The 27,780-nt window shown below is 40.7% G+C and overlaps 1 protein-coding gene across 5 annotated transcripts in view; it reads right to left on the bottom strand.

Moving 5' to 3' along the window:
• akt1 (v-akt murine thymoma viral oncogene homolog 1) overlaps nt 1–27,780 on the bottom strand; it is a 95,483-nt gene that overhangs the window by 26,351 nt on the left and 41,352 nt on the right. For 3 of the 5 annotated variants that reach the window (XM_067991685.1, XM_067991686.1, XM_067991689.1), the window contains 6 exons: nt 22,432–22,560; nt 9,468–9,587; nt 7,497–7,608; nt 3,723–3,867; nt 485–616; nt 242–307 (listed from right to left, as the gene is read on the bottom strand). In XM_067991685.1, coding sequence (XP_067847786.1) covers nt 242–307; nt 485–616; nt 3,723–3,867; nt 7,497–7,608; nt 9,468–9,587; nt 22,432–22,560 — 704 coding nt within the window. The remainder of the gene's footprint in view (nt 1–241; nt 308–484; nt 617–3,722; nt 3,868–7,496; nt 7,609–9,467; nt 9,588–22,431; nt 22,561–27,780) is intronic. The other 2 variants (XM_067991687.1, XM_067991688.1) reach the window with 2 other exon arrangements.

The following is a 27,780-nucleotide window of genomic DNA, read 5'->3' as shown; positions in this document are numbered from 1 at the left end:
GCACTTCAGGAACCAAAAACTAAAAAAAAACCTACGCAATTTTCAAAAACTCATTTTGAGCAATTTGTTTTAAGAACATTCTCAATATGAACAAGAGAAAGAGAGACTGTTCAAATTAAAAATTGTGTAACTTTTCAAAATTTTACAAAAGTAACAAATCTGATGTATTGTGTGAATCTGTGAGATGTTGTGACATAATAGGTACTTGATATTTACTGAAGTCTTTTGAATGAGTACTTACAGTTAAGAATGGATGCCTAGAATTTTGTAACACTCTGTTTTCTGTCACAGTGTGTGCTACTTCATCCTGCATAAAAGATAAAATGTTACAGACTTAGAAAACCAATACAACAATAATAGAACTGAATTTCAATACAAACAACAGATGTTGATTGAACAGAATGCTTTATAAAAAAGGTTCTAGCAAAAACAGTCAATAAAGCCATTTTGCAACAGCGCTGTCAATGAACTTTTGAAAACTTACCTTTGCTACAATTACTTCTTTTTTAAGAATCTTCATAGCATAATACCATCCAGTGGCTTTTTCTTTTACTAGAATCACCTTTCCAAATGTGCCTTTTCCAAGGAGTTTTAAGTTTTCAAAATTATGCATAGTCTGTAACACACCAAATAACAACCACAAACTGTCGAACAGAAAAGAAACATAGTCCCACTGTACTCATACAATTTCAGGGTCATATTTCAGTTACTACAGAAAGATTTTTATTACAATTTATTCAGGACCGCATATGAACGGTTTTATTAGACTATACTAGTGGATTTCTCATGGAATTGCACATGCCTGTGCTAACTAACAGTAGTTTCAGGTTGCAGCTGAGAAGCACCCAAATATTTTAAGATTGTATTGCATCTGTAACAGTGACATCTGAATATGTTGACATCTATTTTTAATAATTACTAATGTATCTTCTGTGACATCGCTCATGATTTGATAACAATAGGCCAGGGCCCAGAGCGGGAGCTCTGTCACCCTGGAGCAGCGCTACTTGGCTGAAAGAGCTGCAGGGACAGCAAACCCTAGAAGAAAGTTATATTTTAAAATTAAAACGTAAAATGTTTTGAAATTCAGTTCAAATTAAACTAACCCAAGGAGGAAAATTGCTTGGGGGAAAAAAAAATCAAAGTGGTGGCTGACCCGAGACAGTGGGAGTGATTTTCACTTTCGGCGGTGGTGGGAAACCAGCAGTAGCAGATAAGCTGCCCATTACACACCCCATCCGATTTAAATCGGGCAGAGTGTATAATGGACGGCCAATCTGCTACCGCCAGTTTTCTGCCACCACGAATGTGAAAACTCCCCCCAAGGAGATTCCAAATTTGCTCCATAACCACCCAGTGGCTAAATCATGTAATTATACATCAACACGTTCACTTGGGAAAAACAGCTATAAATGTGGACATAGGAACTTATATTAGGAAAAAGTGACACAGAAAGTGAGACAAAAATGTGACTACAGGAAGTCAAGTCATGCACAGAGTAAATGCGTTTAGATGCAAGATATTTGAGATTAAAAATCTTACATCTGTACACACTTCCCATCTACATTTTCCCATTATAAATTCCTACATCCACATTTAAAATGGAAACTACTGGCGGGAGGGTGTAATTATAGCTCGACGAGTTCCCACTGGCAGTTTCCAGTGCATAGGAATTTACAATGGAAATATAAAAATAACAACAGGGATCCATGACTTTAAAATGGAGACTGAATTACATTTCTGCACCCTGTCCAATTATCCCGACTCCAAATCCTCATTTTGTTAGTTTCTTTTATTTATATTCGATTTGATTGTATATAGAGTATTCTGTATACAGATATAGAGTCAAAATATTTGTAAACTTTTGTACCTGCGCTAATGTCAGTTTCTGTGTTGGCTGGAAGGTTATGTTTATCCAAGTGAGTATGTGAAAGTGAATGTGTCACAAGGCACAAAGTTGGAGTGGAGTCCTTAAGTGGAAAACTTGTTTTCTAAGAGGAAGAAATCATGTTGGAGTTGGTTATGCAAGTGTGAAGTTGAAGATTGGGTGGAATGGTGGGGAGGAATAGAAAGTTAGAGGAAGAGAGGTAACACTGTGGCTGTGGGGAGATTGGTGATGGTGAATGGGTGGTGAAAGTTGAGTGGCAGGGAGGTGTGAAAGGAATGAAGGAAGAGGATAGGCTATCAGTTCCAGGAAGTTTGGTGGTTCTGAGTGGTGAGCACAGAATAGGTTGATGGAAGAGGAAAAAGGAAGTTGGGCAGTTATGATGTAAGCACAAACCTTGGAATAATTTAAGAACAAATTAGATGCTGCAATGGGGAACTTTGAGGTCATTCTGAATGTACTAAGATGGGCTGAATGGCCATTTTCATCCATAATTATATTGTGAAAGATAATACTGAAGGACAGATATGGAGAAAAGTTAAAAAAATATATATATTTATAAAATAATGGAGAGGATATTTGGGATTTGGAAGTATTGGGGGTTTCAAGGTGTGTGGACTTAAAAAAAAACAAGCACTACGAATGGAACCAAGAAAAACACAAACCCTGGGATTGGGCATTTTGAAAGTACCAGACTGGGAGCAGGACTAAAAAGGAATCGCAAAGCTGTTCTTAAAAATACATGAAGCAGGAGCCAGATTAAAAATCACCTGGACCAGGAGTTAAAAGATAAAAATCACCAGAGAGGCTACAGGACTAAAAGACACTGGGAGTGAGACTAAAAACCACAAACAGCCAGGAAGGAGCTAAAAAAGAAACCACCAGAGATGGAGCAGGAGTGAAATAAACACAAACACTGGGTGCAGAACTGACAAAAACAGAGCTGAAGTTAAAAAAACAAAACACCAGAGTGGGAACGAGATGAAAGGAAACACCGGAAGCGAAAAAAAGGAGAAACGTACCATCAGATAGAACTGCTAAGACAGTAGGAAGGTGGACTAGATGGATCTATAGCCTCTTCCAGCTTTGAGATTTTCCATGTTTCTACTGAATATAACTGCACAATTTACCACCTGGGGTCTCTGACTCCTCATCATAAGGCAAGTGGATCCCACTCAATCATCTTCAGCTGAGTGGTGATGGGGGCGTGGTTGGAAAGAGAGATTTTTACATGTTCAAATGTTCCAGTTTATCAGAAACGTTTATGCTATAAACAAATATATTATGGTTGATTGTGACTGCAATAAATGAAAAAGGTTCCATGATGACATAATAGTTGGGCAAACACTGCATGTAACTTGTGTCAGTGAATTGACTAGCTATGAATTTCATTTTGACAACCAACCACAGACTGACCCTTGTCACCTTAATAGAAATTCTGATTGCTAAGCATGACGTTGTGCTTATGAACTTATTGAATCTCAGTAATCAGAACACCTACCTTCTCCCCGCCCCCCCCCCACACACACACACACACACACACACACACAATCATAAAAGAGACATACGGCTGTAAATTAGTGATAATACTAATGGATGTTTAATGTATTTGGATGACACTTCTCTGTCTATTTTTACCGAGTTGTTAAAATAGTGGACAGAGGGAGATCATGTCAATGCATTAAGTAATTATCTGCCATTATCACCAACAGTAATTTCTAATCTATGGGGTATTTCTCAAACATGTTCTTCAAAATACCAAAAATAAGCCATTCTAATAAATAATGAAAGTTATTATATATTTGGTGCTTGCATATATGTGAGTAAGATATCCTACCACTTTGTGTTTTGGTTTAGTGTGAGAAATGTCCATGCCTTCTGTCCATGAATTATCACTTGGAGACTCTGGATGGTAGTCCATGATCTCCTCCTCTTGCTTAAGGTTATCTGCTACTGTTTGGATGGCTTTTGTCCATTTTTCCCTGTAAGGTTGTAACCAAAAATAATCATTGTAAACCTCATCTTATATACATAAAAGTAGCAGACAAGAAAAATTACAGTTCAATTATTGCAAAACTAAGCTTCTCAAATGTGTTTAATAATCTAGTTTTTAGAGAAATGCTTATATCTGTAACAGACATTATTTTTATTAAACTGTCAGTCACAAAGTTTCATCTTGTATTTCAGGAAAAAAAATCAGTAGCTAAACAGCACAATTCTACCAATTGTACAGCTTTCCCCTAATTGCAAAGTGTTTTGAAAAGTGGAATTACTGTAGCTTCTACATTAGAAGTTTCCAGGTCATACAAATTATAAGCACTCCTATACCAATCATTAATGGATGATACCTAGAACTGATTAAAACAAATGGATCTCTACTTTGCTAGGCCATTAGGGACAGGTACATTTCCTCCGCCACTGTCATCAATATTAGATTTGATTCACATCCACATTAAACCACTGTAGATTGTATAAAACAACAACAACTTGCACTTATATAGTGCCTTTAACGTAGTAAAATGTCCCAAGACATTTTACAGGAGTGTTATAAAACAAAATTTGATACTGAGGAGTCAATAAGGAGATATTAGGACAGGTGAAAGAGGTAGGTTTTAAGGAACGTCATAAAGGAGGAGGGAGAGGTAAAGAAGCAGAGAGGCTTAGGGAGGGAATTCCAGAGCTTAGGGCCTAGGCAGCCAAAGGCACGGCTGGCAATAGTGGAGCAAAGAAAATCGGGGCCAGAATTGGAGGGTTGTAAGACTGGAGGAGGTTACAGAGATAGGGAGGGGTGAGGCCATGGAGGGATTTGACAGCCAGCCACAAAACTCACCAGCATTAAAATACATTAAAGCTGATGTAAAACAAAACACTTATTGCCTGATATAGTTGTCAACTCTAGCAAGAAACCCACAGAAAAAGACAAACATTATTCTTCTTTCCCCAGTTTCCCTTCTTTGTTATTTAAGTCTTTCCCCATCACACCTTTTCCTTCCTTGGTTTCCACTGTTCCCTTTTCTTTATTATCCATCTTTACTTTCTCACCTCCCCTTTCTTTCTTCTAATCAAATGGTGAGGTCTCTTTTTTTCCTGCCATCTCCAAAATGCAGTTTCAATATCTACGTGAAATGCATTCCCCAACCTGTAAAGGGCTAAACAGGATCAAGGAAGGTACCCAGTACTCTTGCCCTTGGTAGAAACCACTGTATTGTATACAGGGCACAGCTACTTTCCCTTTATCTAACTCAGTGGCTGCATGCCCATGTTTCAAAGAGTGCTGCTGTTGGGATATCACCACAAATGTCACTAACAGCAACAGTTACTGGGGGAACAAACAGAAACACTGAATCACCCTCTTGCAACACACAAAGAAATTAAAAATCAGCCTTTGGGTTCACAATGCGTACAGTTTGATTTTTAATTTTTCCTCTTATGTACATTTTAAGTACCTACACCATGTTATTAATAGAATACAGTGCATAAAATTATAAGAACTGTAAACTGAACATTTCAACAGAAGACAAAGACACAAAGTCAAAAGGTGGAAAAACAGTGGCTAGAAAAACCTGCAATAGCACTGGAACAGAACAGGTAACTGGTTTATAGAAATTACAGCACAGAAGGTGGCCATTCAGCCCATCACACTCATACTAATGCTAGATCTTCCATACTGGAGCTGTCTACTCTAATACCACTTCCTTGCCCTTTTCCTGTATCCTTTATTATTTTCCTTTTACAAATTCCCTTTTAAATTGTGTTACCGTCTCTACCTCAAGTCATTTGAGGCAAATTATTCCATATTCTAATAATGTGAAAAAAAATCTTCCAACCTTCCCCTTTATTCTTCTAGTGATAATACCTTCTTGTTACCAATTTATCCTTTCAAAATCTTTCACAGTTTTGAAAATCTCTATCAGACCCCCTTAACCTTTTCTGTTCCAGTTTTTAAAAAAAGCCTTAATTTTTCAACCTTTCTTCATAACCTCTCAGTTGTATTGTTGAAGACCATATGCACAAACAAACATCAACTACTCGCATTTATTTAGCGCCTTTAATGTAGTGAAACGTCCAAAGGCGCTTCACAGGGGCATTAATAAACAAAATTTGACACCGAGCCACATAAAGGAGATATTAGCACAGGAAAGCTTGATCAAAGAAGTAGGTTTTAAGGAGTGTCTTAAAGGAGGAGAGAGAGAGATAGAGAGGTGGAGAGTTTTAGGGAGGGAATTCCAGCACTTAGGGCCTAGGCAGCTGAAGGCACAGCACCAATGGTCGAGCGATTAAAATTTGGGATGCACAAGAGGCAAGAATTGGAGTGCAAACATCTCGGAGGGTTGTAGGGCTGAAGGAGGTTACAGAGATAAGGAGGGGTGAGGCCATGGAGGGATTTGAAAACAAGGATGAGAATTTTAAAATTAAGACGTTCCTGGACTGGGAGCAAATATAGGTCAGCGAGCAAAGAGGTAATGGGAGAACGGGACTTGGTGCGAGTTAGGATACGAGCAGCAGACTTTTGGATGAGCTCCAGTTCATGGAGGGTGCAAGATGGGAGGCCAGCCAGGAGAGCATTGGAATATTCCAATGGTAACAAATGCATGGATGAGGGTTTCAGCAGCAGATGAACTTAGGCAGAGGCGGAGACAGGCAATATTACGGAGGTGGAAGTAGGCACTCTTGGTGATGGAGCAGATATGTGGTCGGAAGCTCAGCTCAGGGTCAAATAGGATGCCGGGGTTGCAAAAGGTCTGGTGCAGCCTTAGAGATAGTGGCCAGGGAGAGCGATGGAGACAATGGCTAGGGAAAGGAGTTTGTGGTGCGGATCAAAGACAATGGCTTGGTCTTCCAAATATTTCGTTGGAGGAAATTTTTGCTCATCCAGTACTGGATGTCGGACAAGCAGTGTGACAAATGAGAGACAGCTGGGGGAGGGGGGGGGTGTGTGGAGGGAGGTCAAGAGAAGTGGTGGTGAGGTAGAGCTGGGTGTCGTCAACGTATATGTGGAATCTGACCTTGTGTTTTCGGACAATGTCATCGAGGGGCAGCATGTAGATGAAAAATAGGAGGGGGTCAAGGACAGATCCTGGGGGGACCCCAGAGATAACTGTACGGGAGCGGGAAGAGAAGCCATTGCAGGTGATTCTCTGACTATGACTGAATAGATAAGAATAGAACCAGGCGAGCGCAGTCCCACCAGCTGGACGAAGGACGCAAGGCGTTGGAGGAGGATGGTGTGGTCAACCCATGTCAAAGGCTGCAGACAGGTAGAGAAGGACAAGGAAGAATAGTTTACCATGGTCACAGTCACATAGGATGTCAATTATGACTTTGATAAGGGCCACTAAGTCCTTAGATTTAAAAGCCTGGAAGATGGAAGTAAAGGCTCCAAGAATAAGGCACATTTTTGAAAGACACAAACAAAATACTAATGGCTGCACTAGACTACTTTCTTCTTTAAAAACATTTGAGTTAAAACATTTCAGTAGTCAAATAATTTTTAAGAATATGGAAATAATACCTTGGACATGTATTAATTCATTTTGTTACGTTAACATTTTTGTGTTGTAAAATTTTTTTTCATCCTTCCCCCACATACACATCCTTTAATCAGACATACCGTTCCTCTGGGGTATCAACATGAAATGTTCTTTCAATTACTGTGGTCCACTGGAGACACCGAATGATAAATGTGTTTGATTTTGGTCGCTCTGTCTTCATCAGCTGACATTCTAATGGAAAGATAAAATTAGTTTGAAATTGCAACATTTCTAAATACTATACTTTCATTTGATTTCCACTGCATGGTTGTCGTGCAAACGTGTAAATATTAATGATTAAATCCCTCTCCATTCCCATCGTCAACTCCAGATTTCAGCCATATTTTGGGAGAGGCAAAAGGTGAAGGCAAATACTTGCACCAAGTGAGGTAATTGGGGAGGGGGCGAGGTAGGGAAACACAGCAATGATCATTGGGTGAGTCTGGTCTGGTGCACCTCCTAGCTCAATGGTGCTTGATACAGGGAAGCCTTTAAGATGAAGGGGAAAGAGAAAAGAAATGAAAGAAGATGGAGTTTTAAAATAAACATCTAACAACCTGAAAGTAAGATAACTTTTAGGACTGGGGAAAAGCAAATTTTAGAAGGATAATATTGGATGAAAAAAAATTAATTGGAAAAAAAAGTTGGCAGGTAAAACAGGAGGCCACAGTGAGAAATATTCAACAAGGAGATGGATATGGTTAAGCCTAAAAATATCCCAACTAGGAGTAAAGGACCTACATCAAAGGTCAGAGTTCTATGGTCAAAATAAAATCTAAAATGGAGGCATGCAATAAAATTATAGCTAATAATACGAAAGAAAACCAGGAGAATTAGCAGAAAAGAAATGCATGAAAAGGAAATTAGAATAGCTAAACGAGAATGAAAAAAGACTGATGCTCAACGTAAAGAATACAAGCCAGGGTTAATCAAATAAAAGGTTTGGCCACTAAAGGATGAAGGCAGCGATCTTATAATACAGAATAAAATAGTAGAGATTCTTAACAAGCATTTTGCTTCTGTATTTACAAAAATGAATAAAGGAAGGGGTCCTTGAGGAGAATATGGAGGAACAACTAATATATGTATAATAAAAAAGAAATGGCAATGAAGGGGTAAATGGGGCTTTGATAAGTCAACAGACCCAGATAGCCTACATTCCAAATAGGGAGCACATTAGAACATCTGATATTTCATCACTAATCACAATTTTTAAAAATTCTTTAGAAACAGGAAACATACAAAAGGACTGGAGGGTGACAAAGGTTATACACCCCTGTTCAAAAAAGAACAAGATAGGCCACCTGGCCTAACTGCAGACCTGTTAACCACACATCAGTAGTAAGAAAACCGGTAGAAACCATAAGGGCTAACATTACTAAGCACTTGGAAAAATACGATCAAATCAAGGACAGTAAACACAGATTTGTAAATGGTATGTCATGCTTGATTATTTCTATTGAATTCTTTGAAAAATTATAGAATGCACTCAATGTGATGTATTTGTATTTTCAAAAAGTGTTTGATAAGCTGCCACATAAGGGACTTGTTGCATAAATTAAAGCTAATGGCATTCAAGGATAAAGGGATGGCTGAAGGATAAAAAGCAAAGAAAATAAGACTAAATGAATGCTCTTGGACTGCCAAAATATAGCTAGTAGCATGCCCCAGGGATCTTGTGTTAGAATCTCTCGTTCTCTACATACACAAAAAGGACCAGCACAAGGGCAGGAATTATATCAAAATTTGTTAATTTTGAAACTGTGGAGAAGAATGCAGGAGATTGCAAGAGGAGTTAGGCAGATATGTGGCAAATGCAATTCAACATAAATAAATGTGAACAGTACGTTTGGGGGGGGGGGGGAAGAGAGAGAGAGAGAGAGAGAGAGAGAATGTAAATATACTCTAAAAAGGTAAAATTTTCCATTGAGTGGAGGAACAGAAAGATCCAGAAGCATAGGTACACACATTTTAAAAGCACAAAAGCCATACAAAAGGCAATTAAAAAAAAAATAGGGGCATTGAATATAAAGTAAGGAGGTGATATGAACCTTGACAAGAGGTTGACAGATTTCCCATGGTGTTGCTCAGGAGTAATCCAAGACTTGGATTGCAGTTTCTGATGTTTACCGTGGTCCTGCCACAGCCTAAACACAACAGTTCGTTGATTGCTGCAATACAGCAAATGTATTAAGACAAGACAGATGACTGGCAAAGTAAAAATGTTACATACCTTACTGGTACTGAAAAATATAGGCCTCATACATATAATATTTGTAATACTATTTGCAAAGATGCAAATAACTTTGTTCTTCTCTCCCCAGTCTTTTATTGCTAGTTATTTACATTATAAAATGTTTTTTTCTCTACTTGCCCAGGTAGATTTGCAGTATTTGCTTAAGATGCAAATATGATTTGTTATTATTCTGTCGTCAAAACCTTCCTTCTTATTCTATTTTTATAGAATAAGATGGTGAATTTGTAGTTCTTTCTAAAACTCCAGTTAGTTGACCAGGGAAGTTTTTCTTCCACAGTCAAGCTTTGAATTGTCAGTTCCTGAAGAGGTTGGTCTGATTCATCATGGTCCAGGCCTAGCTGACAGACCAAACTGACTCCAGCCAAGGTCAGCATCAAATGCCTCTGACCCAGGTGCAACTATCAGTCCCCCTCAATGTCAGGACCAGCACTTGGATGCATTATCAGCCTGTCTGGGTATTATAGTTTCACATGAGCAGAGTGAAAAACTAAAACTCCTACGATGCACTTCTCTCTAACACATCATCTGCCCGTAGCTCTAACCAGGTAAAATTTCCAATTCATGCCCCAGGTTGTAAACAGAAAAGGACAGGCCTATGTGGAGGAAACTTCTTGGAGGCATTTCTAACATTAAACAATTTCATGGATTAAGTGTTTTTCTTTTTTCAAAATTATATAAATTCTTATGCATTTATGTTAGAAAAGTTATGTGTACCTATATCCAAGGACCAGAGTGAAGAAAGAAAACAGTATTTGAAAATACTGTGGAAAAATTAATTGAGCAATTGGGTCATCTAGTGTTACTTGCTGATTCAGAAATAGTAGCTTTGAAGAAAAATTGAGGATTTTGATTGATTGGTACTTTTTGATTAATTCACTGTCAATAGAAGGTGAATAGTGAAAGATGATTTCCACTGGTCGGTGGATTGGTAACCAGGGGGCATAAATGTAAGCTTTGTATTAGAATAAATTGGGAGGTTAAAAGATTTTTTTCTACCAAAGGGTTATTAGAATAGAGAATGCTTTCCACAAATGGCTTTTGAAGCCAAGTCAATCACAGCATTTAACAGTGAATTAAATAAAGATGAAGAACAAACTTAAAAGATACGAAGGAAGAGAAAGGAAATAAGATTACAATAATTAGCTTTTATGTGGCACTAACACAGGCAAAATGGTCGGAATGGGTCTCCACCTATGGTGACATTTCTATGATTTTACCACGTCCCCATAAAATACTTTTTAAAAAAAAAACACAACATTGCCAAAGTTACCTTCGGAATTAATTTCAGGCAATTCCAGGGACAGGAATATTAAAAAAAAAAATCACTGACAAAAGTGCCACTAAAATATATTACAACAGTGGTCACACTTGTACTTAGAGGAGTTTTAACCACGTTCATGCATATTAGCCAAGTTGCTTGTGTCCTTGATTTCTGCTCACACGATGATTCCTTTCTTTAGCAACATCTGTAGGCCTTATTGCATTCTGGTATGTCATAGAGTCATAGAGTTATACAGCACGGATAGAGGCCCTTCGGCCCATTGTGTCCGCGCCGGCCATCAGCCCTGTCTACTCTAATCCCATATTCCAGCATTTGGTCCGTAGCCTTGTATGCTATGGCATTTCAAGTGCTCATCCAAATGCTTCTTGAATGTTGTGAGGGTTCCTGCCTCCACAACCCTTTCAGGCAGTGAGTTCCAGACTCCAACCACCCTCTGGGTGAAAAAGTTCTTTCTCAAATCCCCTCTAAACCTCCCGCCTTTTACCTTGAATCTATGTCCCCTTGTTATAGTACCCTCAACGAAGGGAAAAAGCTCCTTAGTATCCATCCTATCTGTGCCCCTCATAATTTTGTACACCTCAATCATGTCCCCCCTCAGCCTCCTCTGCTCCAAGGAAAACAAACCCAATCTTCCCAGTCTCTCTTCATAGCTGAAGCGCTCCAGCCCTGGTAACATCCTGGTGAATCTCCTCTGCACCCTCTCCAAAGCGATCACATCCTTCCTGTAGTGTGGCGACCAGAACTGCACACAGTACTCCAGCTGTGGCCTAACCAGTGTTTTATACAGCTCCATCATAACCTCCTTGCTCTTATATTCTATGCCTCGGCTAATAAAGGCAAGTATCCCATATGCCTTCTTTACCACCTTATCTACCTGTTCCGCCGCCTTCAGGGATCTGTGAACTTGCACACCAAGATCCCTCTGACCCTCTGTCTTGCCTAGGGTCCTCCCATTCATTGTGTATTCCCTTGCCTTGTTAGTCCCTCCAAAGTGCATCACCTCACACTTTTCCGGGTTAAATTCCATTTGCCACTGTTCCGCCCATCTGACCAACCCATCTATATCGTCCTGCAGACTGAGGCTATCCTCCTCGCTATTTACCACCCTACCAATTTTTGTATCATCAGCGAACTTACTGATCATACCTTTTACATTCATATCCAAGTCGTTAATGTAGACCACAAACAGCAAGGGACCCAGCACCGATCCCTGTGGTACCCCACTGGCCACAGGCTTCCAGTCACAAAAACAACCTTCGACCATCACCCTCTGCCTTCTGCCACTAAGCCAGTTTTGTATCCAAAGTGCCAAGGCACCCTGGATTCCATGGGCTCGTACCTTCTTGACCAGTCTCCTGTGGGGGACTTTATCGAAGGCCTTACTGAAATCCATGTATACCACATCCACTGCGTTACCCTCATCCACACGCCTAGTCACCCCCTCAAAAAATTCAATCAAATTAGTCAGACATGATCTTCCCTTGACAAAGCCATGTTGACTATCCCTGATTAATCCTTGCTTCTCCAAGTGGAGACTAATTTTGTCCTTCAGAATTTTTTCCAATAATTTTCCTACCACTGATGTTAGGCTCACTGGCCTGTAGTTCCCCGGTTTTTCCCTACTCCCCTTCTTGAATAATGGTATTACATTAGCGGTTCTCCAGTCCTCTGGCACATCCCCTGTGGCCAGAGAGGTTCTGAATATATGTGTCAGAGCCCCCGCAATCTCCTCCTTTGCCTCACACAGTAGCCTGGGATACATTTCGTCCGGGCCTGGGGATTTATCCATTTTTAGGCCTGCTAAAACCGCCAATACCTCCTCCCGCTCGATGTTAATATGTTCGAGTATACCACAGTCCCCCTGCCGTATTTCTATGTCTACATCGTCCTTCTCCATAGTGAAAACAGATGCAAAAAATTCATTTAGAACCCCTCCTACATCTGCCGGCTCCACACACAGAATGCCATTTTTGTCCCTAATGGGCCCTATTTTTTCCCTAGTCATCCTCTTACCCTTAATATACTTATAAAACATCTTAGGATTTTCCTTTATTTTGCTCGCCAGTGTTATTTCATGGCCCCTCCTTGATCTCCTAATTTCTTTTTTAAGTATCCCCCTGCACTTTTTGTACTCCTCTCGGGCTTCCTCCGTATCTGCCAAAAGCCCTCCTTTTTTTCCTAATCCATTCTCGTATATCCCCTGACATCCAAGGTTCCCTGGAGTTCTTGGAACCACCCTTGACCTTTACGGGAACATGTTGCCATTGTATGGTCTCAATCTCCCTTCTGAAAGACTCCCATTGCTCCGATGCGGATTTTCCTACAAGCAGCTGATCCCAGTCCATTTTGGCCAGATCCTGCCTTATCCTATTAAAATCGGCCTTCCCCCAATTTAGAACCTTTATTTCCGGCCCCTCCCTGTCCTTTTCCATGACCACCTTAAATCTCACCAAATTATGGTCACTGTCACCAAAGTGCTCACCTACGAGCACTTCTTCCACTTGGCCGGCCACATTCCCTAGAATTAGGTCCAGTACCGCCCCCTCTCTTGTAGGACTTTCTACATGCTGGCTCAAAAAGCTCTCCTGGATGCACGTTAAGAATTTTGTACCCTCTAAGCCTTTTACACTCTGAGTATCCCAGTTAATATGTGTTCAGCTTTAATATGATGAGGTAATTTTAATACGTTCTGATTAGAAAGGGCAATCTATGCTTGGCCAAGACAGATAATGCATGTTGGGAACAACAACAACAACTTGCTCTTATATGGGGCCTTTGATGTACTAAAACATCCCAAGGCACTTCACAGCAGCGTAATTAGACAAAAATTGACATAATTCAAGTACAGCAGAAACTGCTCAAAATAGATTAGAACTTTTGTACAATGTGTGTGGGTTGCTCCAGTAGTGATTGACCGCTCACATGTGACTGCTAGTTCAACGAGGCATGAAGTTAGCCACCAAACCTCAGTCATTTAAACTGATCTCCAGTATTCCAGACAACCTCCATGCGAGTAACAACTGTTTATTTTACAATAGTAAGTTGTATGCAAGAACATTACTCATACCATACAATGAAACCAGGTTTTAGCAATAAACAGAATAGATTTCTGCAGCATGATTATTATCTGGAGCCGGGAGAGCGCGGGGGTAGATTTTTGCATGGGAAACCCGGAAGTAAAGTTGCTGGGTTGGAATGTGCGATCTCTACCTAACTAAATAATTACAATTTTATTTCTGGGTTTCCCGCGGGACAGCCAGCCAGTTTGACCTACTGTCCGGTGGAAAATCAGCCGAGGAGTGGATGACAGGTAAGTGTGATATTGCCGGGGGTGGTGGGGGGGGGGGGGGGGGGGGGGGGGGGGAGGGGAGGGTCGACCAAATCGCTGCTAATACTCATTGGGCTTGGAAGAAACATTCCTGCTCCTCCTCGTCCACAAACAGTGCAATAAAGGCTCTGACCTGATGAACCGGCCCTACTCGCCTCCTTTTACCTGGCAAGATTCATGAACCCTGGGAAAGCCGTCCTGGAGGCGTTAAATTTAAAGCTTGGTTACATTCAATTAAAAGAACGCTACTGAACGTCTCTTAAGGACGTTAAGTGCCCCGCTAAATACACGTCCGCCAGAACTAATTGGGGATGCGACCTCCATGGTTCGGCTGCGTGCATGAATCCAAACGCGCGCACGTTAAACCCGGAAGTGGGAGCATTGGAGCCGGGTTATGGTCGTGATCGCAAAAACTAGTATTTTCACCTCCTACCCGACTCCAGCCCACCCATTCTTGGGGGTTAAAACTTCCCCCTGGTGTGAAAAAAAGCTCATGGGACTACACCACATAACTTATTCAATGACATGGTATTGAGTTATACACCTAACAGCATTTGATCCATACTGATTAATACGTAAAACAAAAAAAACTCTCAAAAAATGTTAAGTAACATGTTCTAGAATTATATTCTGATTGATAGAATAAACTGGCTCTTAAGTTAGTTGTTTATAAAAAATTAGGAATGCGAGAGAGGGGCAGTGGTGCAATTTGTTTTTGTCTTCCAACATTTTATGATACAGAATGATAATATTTGAATTCATGTCTCAGTGAATATTAATCTTGGTGACACTATCATCACTGGAAGGTAGGTGTGTCCCCTAAAGGGAGGAGGGGAAGAACTAATTTTAAACAACACTTGGCACCTGGCCTGAGTATCACTGAATGAGGACTGGAAATAGTTCCTATTGCTGGGAGAAGGCCTAAAAAAATAAAGGGGTAAAGAAACAAAAATGACAAAATTGAAAAGGATCCATGTAAAAATAATGTAATGAAGAAGAGTGACATTAAAATGACTTTAGATTATGAAAATGAGGTGGTGAAACATGCTTTCAATTTACTTGTGAACTGAATGCATTGTGGAGTTGGAGGAAGGAAAGAAAGAGTAAGATTGAGTTTGTGGTTTAAACAGGATATTAATCTCCTTCCTTTCACAAAGATTTGAAGTTTGCTGATGCAGCAGTCTATAAATGCAAACGAGATAAACAAGAATTTTGTCTACTAATAACCCCTACAAATCAAGAGTGTCACATAGAGAGCCTTTGTCATATGGAACAATATGCTGCCTAATTACCCAGTTCTATCATTACAACCACATTATTAGATCACAAATGAACACTGAGCCTTTTGACTAACAAGAACCACAATGCTGTACGAACACAACGTTCAAATTCAAAACAGCATCCAACACATGGGCCCCGATTTTCAAAGGAAATTGCGGGTGGGTTGGCGCTGTGAAAATTGGGGAAATCCCAAGCGGGTGAGGAAGCCGGCTCCAACCCACTGACTTCCAGGTTCCCCACAGACGCGCACGCCTCACAAATGTGGAAGTCTCGCCGGCAATTAAAGCCGGCGGGATTATAGTTGAAGAACCAAATGTACCTCATTGAGGTACTGAAGGTGCTTTATTTCTGACGTAGTAGTTTAAATGATTTTAAACTTTCCTGGGCAGTTTTCCCACAGCTTCTGATTCATGCTTGGTTGGGCCGGATCAGGCAAAAATAAATGAAATAAATGAAATAAAAAACCATTGCACAATATTAAAAAAACAAAATAAACCTACCTTTCCATCCTGCTGCAATGTTCGATGTCTCCCTCTCCGATGTCCCCCACCCCGATGTCTCCCTCTCCGATCTCCCCCCACAATCTTCAGCGCCCTCCGCTCTCTGTTCCAGTGCCGGATGACGTCTCTCCCTCACCCCACCCTCGGCGTTGCAGCTCCTGTCGGCAGCCAGTCTGTCAATCAGACTGGCTGCCGGGTGCGAAACCCGGAAACAACTTTAATCGCCATTAATTACATGACGATCGCTTCGGAAAAGGTACGTTTTTAAAAAAAATTCGGGTTTTCCACGCGCACCCTCACCCCGCGCTACCCACCCGCTACCATTTCAAAATTGAGCCCATGGTTATTTTCCCATATTCTGGCAGTTAAGAACATTCACATTTTTCTAGTATTTTCATCAGTCTTGTACCCAACAGAATTGAACAAAGTACAAACAGTAACCAGTTACAGTGGAGTCCATTTAAGGCAATGATTTTCAAACTTTTCCACATTGAATCATAGAATGGTTACAGCACAGAAAGAGGCCATTTGGCCCATCGAGCCCATGCCAGCTCTTTGTAACAGCAATCCAGTTAGTCCCATTCCCCCGTAGCCCTGCAAGCTTTTCCCCTTCAAATATTCATCCAATTCCTTTTTGAAAGCCACGATTGAATCTGCTTCCACCAGCCTTTCAGGCAGCCTATTCCACATCATAACTACTCGCCATGTAAAAAAGTTTTACCTCATGTCACTTTTGGTTCTTTCGCCAATCACCTTATATCTGTGTCCTCTGGTTCTCAACCCTTCCACCAATGGAAACAGTTTCTCTTTCTTTACTTTATCTAAACCCTTCATGATTTTGGACAAGTCTATCAAATCTCCTCCCCATGCAAATACTAACACACTTGCAAGGACCCACTCCTGGAAACCTCATGCTCTTCCAAAAGACACTGTCAACTAACTACAAAAGGAAGAGAGTGATCCAATTGCAGAATGTGAAAAAAAAGGAACACAGCAAAAGAAATAACATGCTAGTAAGTCAATAAATACAGAAAGCATTCAAAACATTGTGCCCAACCGTAGACAGAAATCTGTTGACCTGGTGGATCCTCTGGGATCTCCTTAGAGGTTCCTTTAGGTCCACAGATTTAAAAACCTATGGCTTAAGGAAATTGCTTGGCTCAAGACATTTTAATGGAATAATCCTTGCCAAAGGAAATTAAGTAGGATAATTGGCTGATCAATAATTTTCTATAATGCACATTGGAAGTGCAGTAAAAACAGTACAAAATAAATACTTACAAAATAAAGTTCACTAGCATACTTATGGTATAAAACATTGTTTAATCAAACATGTTTACAGTCAGTGGAGGCATTGGAAAGAATTCAGTCATTTTGTTTTAATGGACCTTTTGTTGAAACTCAAGTCTGCTTGAAGACAAAAAATATGCTATACATTACGTTACATCTGCAAACACTTCTATGTTGTTTGTTTGTATTTTTAGTTTAATTAATACCCTCACACAGAATGTTATGATTTCCACAATGAAAAAAAATAGTTGCAGACTATTGGAATAGATTGGGTCTTTTTATATAAATTCCAATAAAGACAATTCCCTGGACTAGAAAATCTCTTTAAAAATCTCCAGTATACTTCTGTTGGCTTGTAGGAGGAACAGCTTTAAGGAAATCTTGCAATTACAGAAAGCATCAGTAAAATTTGCACCTCTAAAGTAATGATACAAGATGTATCATAGTAGGTACAGCACAGGAGGTGGCCATTCAGGCCATCATGCCTATGATGACTCTTTGAAAGAGCTATCCAATTAGTTCCATTCCACTGCTGCTTCCCCTTGGCCCTATAAATTTTTTCCCTTCAAGTATTCATTCAATTCTATTTTGAAAGTTACTATTAAATCTGTTTCCACCACAGTTTCAGGCAGTGCATTCCAGATCATTACAACTCGCTGCATAAAAAATGTTTCCTCATGTTGCCTCTGGCTCTGGCTCTGGCTCTTTTGCCAATCACCTTAAATCTGTGTCCTCTAGTTACCGACCCCTCTGCCATTGGAAACAGTTTCCCCTTATTTACTCTGTCGAAACAGTTCATGATTTTGAACATCTGTCAAATCTCTCCTTAACTTTCTCTGTTCTAAGGAGAACAATACCAACTTCTCCAATCTCTCCACATAACTGAAGCCCCTCATCCCTGGCACCATTCTAGTAAATCTCTTCGGCACCCTCTTTAAGGCTTTGACATCATTCCTAAAGTGTGGTGCCCAGAATTGAACACAATACTCCAGCTGAGGCCTAACCAGTGTTTTATAAATGTTTAGCATAACTTCCTTGCTTTTGTATTCTATGCCTCTATTAATAAAGCCCATATGCTTTTTTTAAACAGCCGTCTCAACTAGTCCTGCCACCTTCAAAGATTTGTGTATGTGCACCCCCAGATCTCCCTGTTCCTGCACCCCCTTTAAAATTGTACCATGTAGTTTATATTGCCTCTCCTCATTCTTCCAACCAAAATGTATCAGTTCACACTTCTCTGCATTAAATTTCTTCTCTATGTGTCTGCCCATTTCACCAGTCTATGTCCTGCTGAAGTCTGTTACTATCATCCACATTGCTTATTACATTTCAGAGTTTCGTACCATCTGCAAACTTTGAAATTATACCCTCTATACCCAAGTTCAGGTCATTAATATAGATCAAAAAGATCAGTAGTCCTAATACTGACCCCTGGGGAAAACCACTGTATACTTCCCTCCAGTCTGAAAAACAACTGTTCACCACTACTGTCTGCTTTCTGTCCCCTAGCCAATTTTGTATCCACGCTGCCACTGTCCCTTTAATCTCATGGGCTTTAATTTTGCTAACAAGTCTATTTCGTGATACTCTATCAAGTGCCTTTTGAAAGTTCATATACATATCAACCACACTACCCTCATCAACCCTCTCCATTACATCAAAGAACTCAATCAAGTTAGTCAAACATGATTTTCCTTTAACAAATCCATGCTGACATTCATTTATTAGCCCATACTTTTCCAAGTGCCAATTTATTTTGTCCCGGGTTATTGTTTCTAAACGTTTCCCCACCACCGACGTTAGGCTGACCAGCCTGTAATTGCCGGGTTTATCCCTCTCCCCTTTTTTGAACAGGGCTGTAACATTTGCAATCCTCCAGACCACCAACACCGCCCTCATTTCTGAGAAGGATTGGAAGATTGTGGCCAGAGCCTCTGCAATGTCCACTCTAACTTCCCTCGGTAACCTAGGATGTATCCCATCTGGACCGGGTGACTTTTCTACTTTGAATACTGCCAATCTTTTAAGTACCTCCTCTATCTATTTTTACCCTATTCAATATCTCTACTACCTCCTCCTTTACTGCGACAATGGCAGCATTCCCTTCTCTAGTGCAGACGTATGTGAAGTGTTCATTTAGTACCTCAGCCATGCCCTCTGCCTCCATAAGATGATCTCCTTTTTTGTCCCTAATCGGTCCCACACTTCCTTTGACTACCCTTTTACTATTTATGTGTTCATAAACGACTTTTGGGTTCTCTTTTATGTTAGTCACTAATCTATTCTCATACTCCCTCTTTGCCCCTCTTATTCCCTTTTTTAGGTCTCCTCTGTACTTTCTGTATTTAGCTTGGATCTCTACTGTATTATGGACCTTACGTTCATTATAAGCTTCCTTTTTCTATATCTTTAGTCATACAGAGAGCTCTAGCTTTAGATGCCCTTTCTTATCCACCTCGTAGGAATGTGTCTATTCTGTAACCGAACCAACTCCTTCTTGAAGGCCTCCCATTGTTCAATTACTGTTTTGCCTGGCAATTTTTGATTCTAATCCACCTTGGCACGATCCTTTTTTAAACTCACTGAAATTAGTCCTCCTCGAGTTAAGACTTTTCACATTTGATTGTTCCTTGTCCTTTTCCATAACTATTCTAAACCTAACGATATTATGATCACTGTTCCCCAAATGCTCCCCCACTGAAACATGCTCCAACTGCCCCACATCATTCCCCAAAACAAGATCCAGCACTGTTTCCTTCCTCGTTGGGCTTGAAACACACTGTTCCAGAAAGTTGTCTTGTACACATTTCAGGAATTCCTCCCCTTTTTGCCCTTTACACTGTTACTGTCCCAGTCTATAATGGGATAATTGAAGTCCCCCATTATCACCACTCTAGTTCTTGCATATTTCTGTAATTTGCCTGCAAATGTTCTCCTCTATCTCCTTCCCACTATTTGGTGGTCTATAGTATACACCCAGTAGTGTAATAGAATCATAGAATGGTTACAGCACAGGAGGAGGCCATTCAGCCCGTCGAGCCTGCAAGACCAATCCAGTTAGTTTCACTCCCTTGCCCTATCCCTGTACCCTACAGATTTTTTCCCTTTAAGTACTTATCCAATTCCCTTTTGAAAGCCATGATTGAATCTGCCTCCACCATCCTTTCAACCAGTGCATTCCAGATCAGAACCACTTGCTGCGTAAAAATTTTTTTCCTCAAGTTGCCTTAGGTTCCTTTGCCAATCACCTTAATCTGTGTCTTCTGGTTCTCGATCCTTCCGCCAAAGGGAAGAGTTTCTCTATCTACTCTGTCTAGACCTCTCATGATTTTGTACACTTCTATCAAATCTCCTCTCAACCTTCTCTGCTCTAAAGGAGAACAACCCCAACTTCTCCAGTCTATCCACATAACTGAAGTCCCTCATACCTGGAACCATTCTAGTAAATCTTACCTGCACCCTCTCTAAGGCCTTCACATCCTTCTTAAGTGCAGTGCCCAGAATTGGACACAATACTCCAGTTGTGCTCCTCTATTGTTCCTTAATTCTAATCAAATAGATTGTCTTTAACCCCAAAACTACATTATCCCTTTCCAGTGCTATAATAGTTTCTTTGATCAATACTGCCACCTACCCCCCCCCACCCCACCCTTCCTTTCTTTCCTTCCCTATCTTTCCTGAATACCTTGTAGCCAGGAATATTAAGTACCCAATTCTCCCCTTCTTTGAGCCAGGACTTTGTTGTTTCCACTGTATCATAGTCCATTTAACAACTTGAACCTGCAGCTCAACAGCCTTATTTACCATGCTACGTACATTCACTCCAAACTCATTTTAGTCTGCCTCACATTTGCCCCGTCTCATCCCTCCTATTTCTGAACTCATCTTTACTCTAATGCTATTTGTCCCTCCCAGTCCTGTGTGCACTTTGTTTCTTCTCTTTAATGTTTCATCCTGGTGCCTATCCCCCTGCCAAATTAGTTTAAACCCTCCGCCACAGCACTATTTAACCTCCCTGCAAGGACATTAGTCCTAGCTCTGTTGGGGTGCAACCTGTCCATCTTGAACAGATCCCCCTGCTCCAGAACTCGTCCCAATGACCCATGAATTTGAAGCCCTCCCTCCTGCACCATTTCACCAACCACGTATTTACCTGTCTTATCCTACTATTCCTAATACTAGTGCGTGGCACTGGGAGTAATCCAGAGATTACTATCTTTGAGGTCCTGCTTTTGAAACTTCCTCCCTAGTTCCTGAAACTCTGACTGCAGGACCTCAACCCTGTTCCTTCTTATTTCATTGGTTCCCACATGGGCCATGACTTCTGGCTGTTCTCCTTCCCCCCTCAAAATGTTCTGCACCCTCTCAGTGATGTCCTTTACCCTGGCACCAGGGAGGTAACACATCATGCGGGACTCATGTCGTCATCTGCAGAAACACCTGTCTATCTCCCTGACTATCGAATCCCCTACAACAATTGCATTTCTTTTTCTCCCTGTATAGCCGAGTCTCCCACGATGTTGTGGATTTGCTCCTGACTGCACTCCCCAAGTTGTCAACATCCTCACTGGCATTCAGCACTGAATACCGGTTTGAGAGTACCACACTCCCAGCGAACTCCTGCACTGCCTGCCTGTTCCTCCTAGTCCGTCTGGTGGTCACCCACTCCCTTTCCGCCTGATTTCTCTGTAGCTACGGGGTGACCACCATGTATTTAAAGCAGCTTCCTGTAAGCCACCAGAAGTACCTCTGGCACATGTACAGTGAGAGATCAGGCTCTGCACTAGCTGCATGTCTCATTGTCAGTCATGCATACTTTCAGAATCTCACTAATGGTAAATGGGAAAACTTTCAACAGAATTGAGATCATATTGTAACAACTTGCCATTCAATGTTACAAACTATATTATTGAAAATCAATTCAACTGTTCCTAGCTTCATACACTAACTTGCTTTTGAACCGCAGTTTCCTGTTCCGCTTTTACACATTGGGATTTCAAATACTGCCTAATTTGAGGGGATTTTTATAATCTGGCAGTGAGGAGAATCCCTGAACGAAATGGTGGGTCATACTTACGTGCTACAGAGAAATTATTCAAAGGTGTCTCTAGTTGGTCTACATCTTGTGGCCTCTCTTTATACCCAATAAATGTACCATCAGTCTTCAGAAAAAAATACCTGGGCCTCCATGTTTTTATGTATTCTCCTGGAAATATAGGAAAGTAGGGATTATAAAATACTAATGAATAGCAGGCAGATCAGAGCACAAAGAAAATGCACAAAACATGCCACCCCTTTAATCCTCAGGTACACAAATAACTTGTACAGAACTTCAAGAGAGATTTAAGAATTCTATACTCAACGGCCTCAAATCCACAGGGTGTGGGGGACCGAGATGGGCCCTCCCACGACCTCCGTTGGTGACTCCAAAGTTTGCACGGTCAGGGAGGGATCCTGCTATTCAAATACCTTCAGCAGGCTTGGGGCACATCTGGGGTACCTCTGGGGTACCCGTGACAGATTGGAAATTCCTGCCAAAGAATCCTGGACTTGTGGCCATCATAAAATGATTATTTAAAACAAACATTAATCTTCGAGGCTCTAGGTTAGAATTGTGACCAGTATATTAATCCATCATTAACAAAGTACAACAACTGTGCTTAATTTCTAAACTGTTAATTTAAAATTAATTCACTATGAATTGCATAATTTTAGCATTTTGCAAAGCAGCAAGATTTTGAAAATACATCTTTCAAACCTATGATTATTGTAGAGGAAGGTCATGGAACAATCTACCAAAGCCAGATTTTTTTTAATGTAATAGTAAACTTGTAACTCTTCACTTCACTTCTGAATGACAGAATGCCGGTGTAGAATTTGTACAGTGTTAGTTAAAAATGGCACCAGATATTTCACCAATATTTGATATAACTGGACAAAAATGGTCAGTCACCAGATTTCAAAATAACTATTAAATTAACCGTTCCACAGAAATCAAATTCTAACTGTACCTTTTAACCCCCCAGTTATGCCCCTCCATATTTTAATGGCAAATTTCACCGCCCTCCTAAACGTACCTTCCAACCACAAGGGCAAGCAGGTACCTTCCAATCTCTGCCAATGTCACTCTCAGGCTGGGCATTATAAAAGTATAGGAGAGCACCCTGTGGTGGCTCACCATCAATTTTCCTTTTTTCTTCCTTTTCAGGAAGTGTATGGCCTCCAGATGGTACTCTCTCGTGTGAGAACTCATGGGTGTAATACCACATTCTATCCACTCTGTGGCACAGCATGTTAGAACATCAATGCACTCTATAGATGCCATTTCACAATTATGAAACATAACTTCATATTGATTACCAATCTGATTACTTAAAAATAACTTAAATGAGTTTAGACAGCCTCAAAGCAGGTCCTAGTAAGCTGCAAGTCCACAACACAATAAAGGATCATTTATTTGTGCAATAGTGGGCCTTCAAAAATAAGGGTGAATGCAAATTGCTGGAGCAGAACAGAAAGAGCTTTTATCTACATCTAATTGTGTTAAACCTCAGGTGTGAGTGCTTATTGCTGACGCTAGGTGTGTTCAAATGGGAAAGTGTCACATTCCCAAGCACAACAATTAACCCCATTTTTAAAAAAAACTGCTACAGTAAGATCTTCTACCCTTTGCAACCATTAATATAATGCTATTCATTAACTAAAAGATTTATCATTTTAGAGGAGGGGAGTTATTTCTCAAGGGCACCTTAATTTACAAACAGCAGAGCAGCACAGTCAATACAATGCTCCTTCAATCACAACCAGATATTAGACACACCAGATTGATGCTCACCGTGGGAGTGTGGCAACTGTAAAAATAAAAGGATGTGCTTCAGAACTGACTGCTTGAAAGGAAATTTCTGTATTGAACCTATTAAAACAGGAAGCCATGTGGTGTAATGTTCCTTCACTAAGTCACTGCAACATGGAGCTGTAGATTCTGCTAGAGCTTCTCCAGCTGGTCAGTGCCTGATCTCAACTGGATCACTTTTTAATCTCAAATACTCACTCTCGTGATGTGGGCGTCACTGGCAAGGCCCGCATTTAATACCTATCCCTCGTTGCCCTGAGATGGTGGCGGTGGGCACTTGAGTGGCTTGCTAGGCCACTTCAGAGAGCAGTTAAGAGTCAACCACATTTGTGCAATAGTCACATACAGGCCAGACCGGGTAATAGAATCATAGAAAATTTACAGCACAGAAGGAGGCCATTCCGCCCATCACGTCCGCGCCGGCCGAGAAACGAGCCACCCACCCAGCCTAATCTCACTTTCCTGCATTTAGTCCGTAGCCCTGCAGGTGCACATCCAGACATTTTTTTTAAAATGAGTTGAGGGTTTCTGCCTCTAACACCCTCTCAGACAGTGAGTTCCAGACCCCTACCAACCTATGGGTGAAAACATTTCTCATTTCCGCTCTAATCCTTCTACCAATAATTTTAAATCTATGCCCTCTGGTTATTGACCCCTCTGCTAAGGGAAATAGGTCCGTCCTATCCACTATCTAGGCCCCTCATATTTTTGTACACCTCAATCAAATCACCCTTCAGCCTCCTCTGTTCCAAGGAAACAACCCTAGCCTATCCAACCTGTCATCATAGCTAAAATTCTCCAGTCCTGGCAACATCCACATAAATCTCCTCTGCACCCTCTCTAGTGCAATTACATCCTTCCTGTGATCTGGTGACCAGAACTGTGCACAGTACTCAAGCTGTGACCTAACTAGTATTTTATACGGTTCCAGCATAACATCTCTGCTTTTATATTCTATGCCTCAGCTAATAAAAGGAAAGCATTCCATATGCCTTAACCACCTTATCTACCTGTCCTGCTACCTTCAGGGATCTGTGGACATGCACTCCAAGGTCCCTCACTTCCTCTACATCTCTCAGTATCCTCCCATTTATTGTGTATTCCCTTGTCTTGTTTGCTCTCCCCAAATGCACTACTTCATACTTCTCTGGATTGAATTCCATTTGCCACTTTTCTGCCCACCTGACCAGTCCATTGATATCTTCCTGCAGTCTACAGCTTCCCTCCTCACTATCAACCACACGGCCTATATTGTGTCGTCCGCAAATTTCTTAAACGTAGAGGGCATGATTAAGTCCAAATCGTTAATGTATACCACAAAAATAAAGGACCTAGTACCAAGCCCTGCAGCACTCCACTGGAAACAGCCTTCCAGTGGCAAAAACACTCATCAACCATTACCCTTTGCTTCCTGCCACTGAGCCAATTTTGGATCCAATTTGCCACATTCCCTTGGATCCCATGGGCTTTTACTTTTTGACCAATCTGCCATGTGGGATCTTGTCACAAGCCTTGCTAAAATCCATGTAGACTACATCAATTACGCTACCCTCATCGATCCTCCTTGTCACTTCCTCGAAAAATTCAATCAAGTTAGTCAGACACAACCTCCCCTTAACTAGTCTGTGCCTTTCTAAGTGACAGTTTATCCTGTCCCTCAGAATTGATTCCAATAATTTGCCTATCACCGAGGTTAGGCTGACTGGCCTGTAATTACTCGGTCTATCCTTCGCTCCCTTTTTAAACAACGGTACAATGTTAGCAGTCCTCCAATCCTCCGGCACTACGGCTGTATCCACTGAAGTTTGGAAAATGATTGTTGAAGCCTCCGCTATTTCCTCCCTGGCTTCTTTTAACAGCCTGGGATACATTTCATCCAGCCCTGGTGATTTATCCACTTTCAAAGATGCTAATCCCCTTAATACTTCCTCTCTCACTATGTTTATCCCCTCCAATATTTCACTCCTCCTTCTTAACTTCAATCCCTGCATCATCCCTCTCCTTTGTGAAGACAGATGCAAAGTATTAATTAAGAACCAGACCCACATCTTCTGCCTCCACACATAGTTTACCTTTTTGGTCTCTAATAGGCCCTACTCTTTCCTTAGTTATCCTCTTGCTCTTAATGTATTTATAAAACATCTTTGGGTTTTCTTTGATTTTACCTGCTAATATTTTTTCACCCTCTTTTTGCTTTCCTAACTTCCTTTTTAACTTCACCCCTGCGCTTTGTATATTCCTCCAAGCTTTCCGTAGTATTGAGTTCCTGGTATCTATCATAGGCTTTCTTTTTCTGCCTTGTCTTATCCTGACTGCTTCTTGACATCCAGGGGGCTCTAGATTTGGCAGCTCCTCCCTTTTTCTTTGTGGGAACATGTTTACCCTGAACCCCTTGAATCACCCCTTTGATTGTCTCCCACTGCTCTGACGCTGATTTACCTTCAAGTAACTGTTTCCAGTTTACTTCTGCCAAATCACTTCTCAGTTTAGTAAAATTGGCCTTTCCCCAGTTGAAAACTTTAACCCCTGCTCTGTCTTTGACAGGTTTCCTTCCCTAAAAGGATATTAATGGACCAGTTGGGTTTTTAATGACAATTAGACAGCTTTGTGGTCACTTTTACTGATACCAGTTTTTTTTTAAATCAGTAAATTTTTTTTTTTTTTAAAACTGAATTCAAATTCTCAAACTATCATGGTGGGATCTGAACACACATTTAATGGATTTTTGGTTCAGGCCTCTGGATAACTAGTCCAGTAACATAAGCACTAACACTACCGTACCACTACAGTATTTCAGGGATGTACTGAGTGGGGGTAAAACATTTCCCCAGAGGGAAAGATAAAATATGGAGAATGAATTAGCTTGAAGCACTACCGCACAGATCCCAACAGCTGGCACTGGTATAAGTCTGGGAACTGTCACAAGCCCACCTTCTCATTTAGTTCAGTCAACAGTGCATGAGCAAGGCAAGGGAAAAGAGAAGAAAACTTGGAGAGAAAATAAGTAAAAGTGCATACATAAAATTTACTTGTGGAAAATAATTCAAAAAAAGAGGAAATACATATGGATGGAAGTATCCTTGTAAACTTAAAATATCATTTCAAAATTTTTGCACAATGTTGCTTTGGTGTTTCTCAAGTATTGATTTTCAAAAAAGTGCAGTTTGTACTACAGCTAAGCTCTAGAGTATTTTGTGATGCAGCAAAAATTAAGTACAGCATTTAAAAGGTTATTTTAGTCGAAGGTTTGGGCCATGCTTTTAAAAATATAATCCTGCGTCAGATGACAAATTTATGATTAATGTTTATTAATTTTATTTAATTGAGATCACACATCAAGTGTTTCATTGTACAAATATGCAGAAGGTAGAGTTTCTAGGTTAAAAACAGAAAATGCTGGAAATGCACAACACGTTATTCATCATCTGTAAAGAGAAATGACAAATTAACATTTCCGGAATGTACGCTTTACCAGGACTCAGTTTCTAGGTTTGCTCCTTCAAATTGATATAAAAATTCAACAAATCTTAAGTTTTTGAGGTGCAATCCCATGTTCAAATGGAAAGAATTAAA

Source organism: Heptranchias perlo, chromosome 10, assembly GCF_035084215.1.
Source record: "Heptranchias perlo isolate sHepPer1 chromosome 10, sHepPer1.hap1, whole genome shotgun sequence".
NCBI classification, from domain to species: Eukaryota; Metazoa; Chordata; class Chondrichthyes; order Hexanchiformes; family Hexanchidae; genus Heptranchias; species Heptranchias perlo.
Note: the sequence above shows the minus strand (reverse complement) of the source record. Positions and strands in the feature narration are given on the sequence as shown.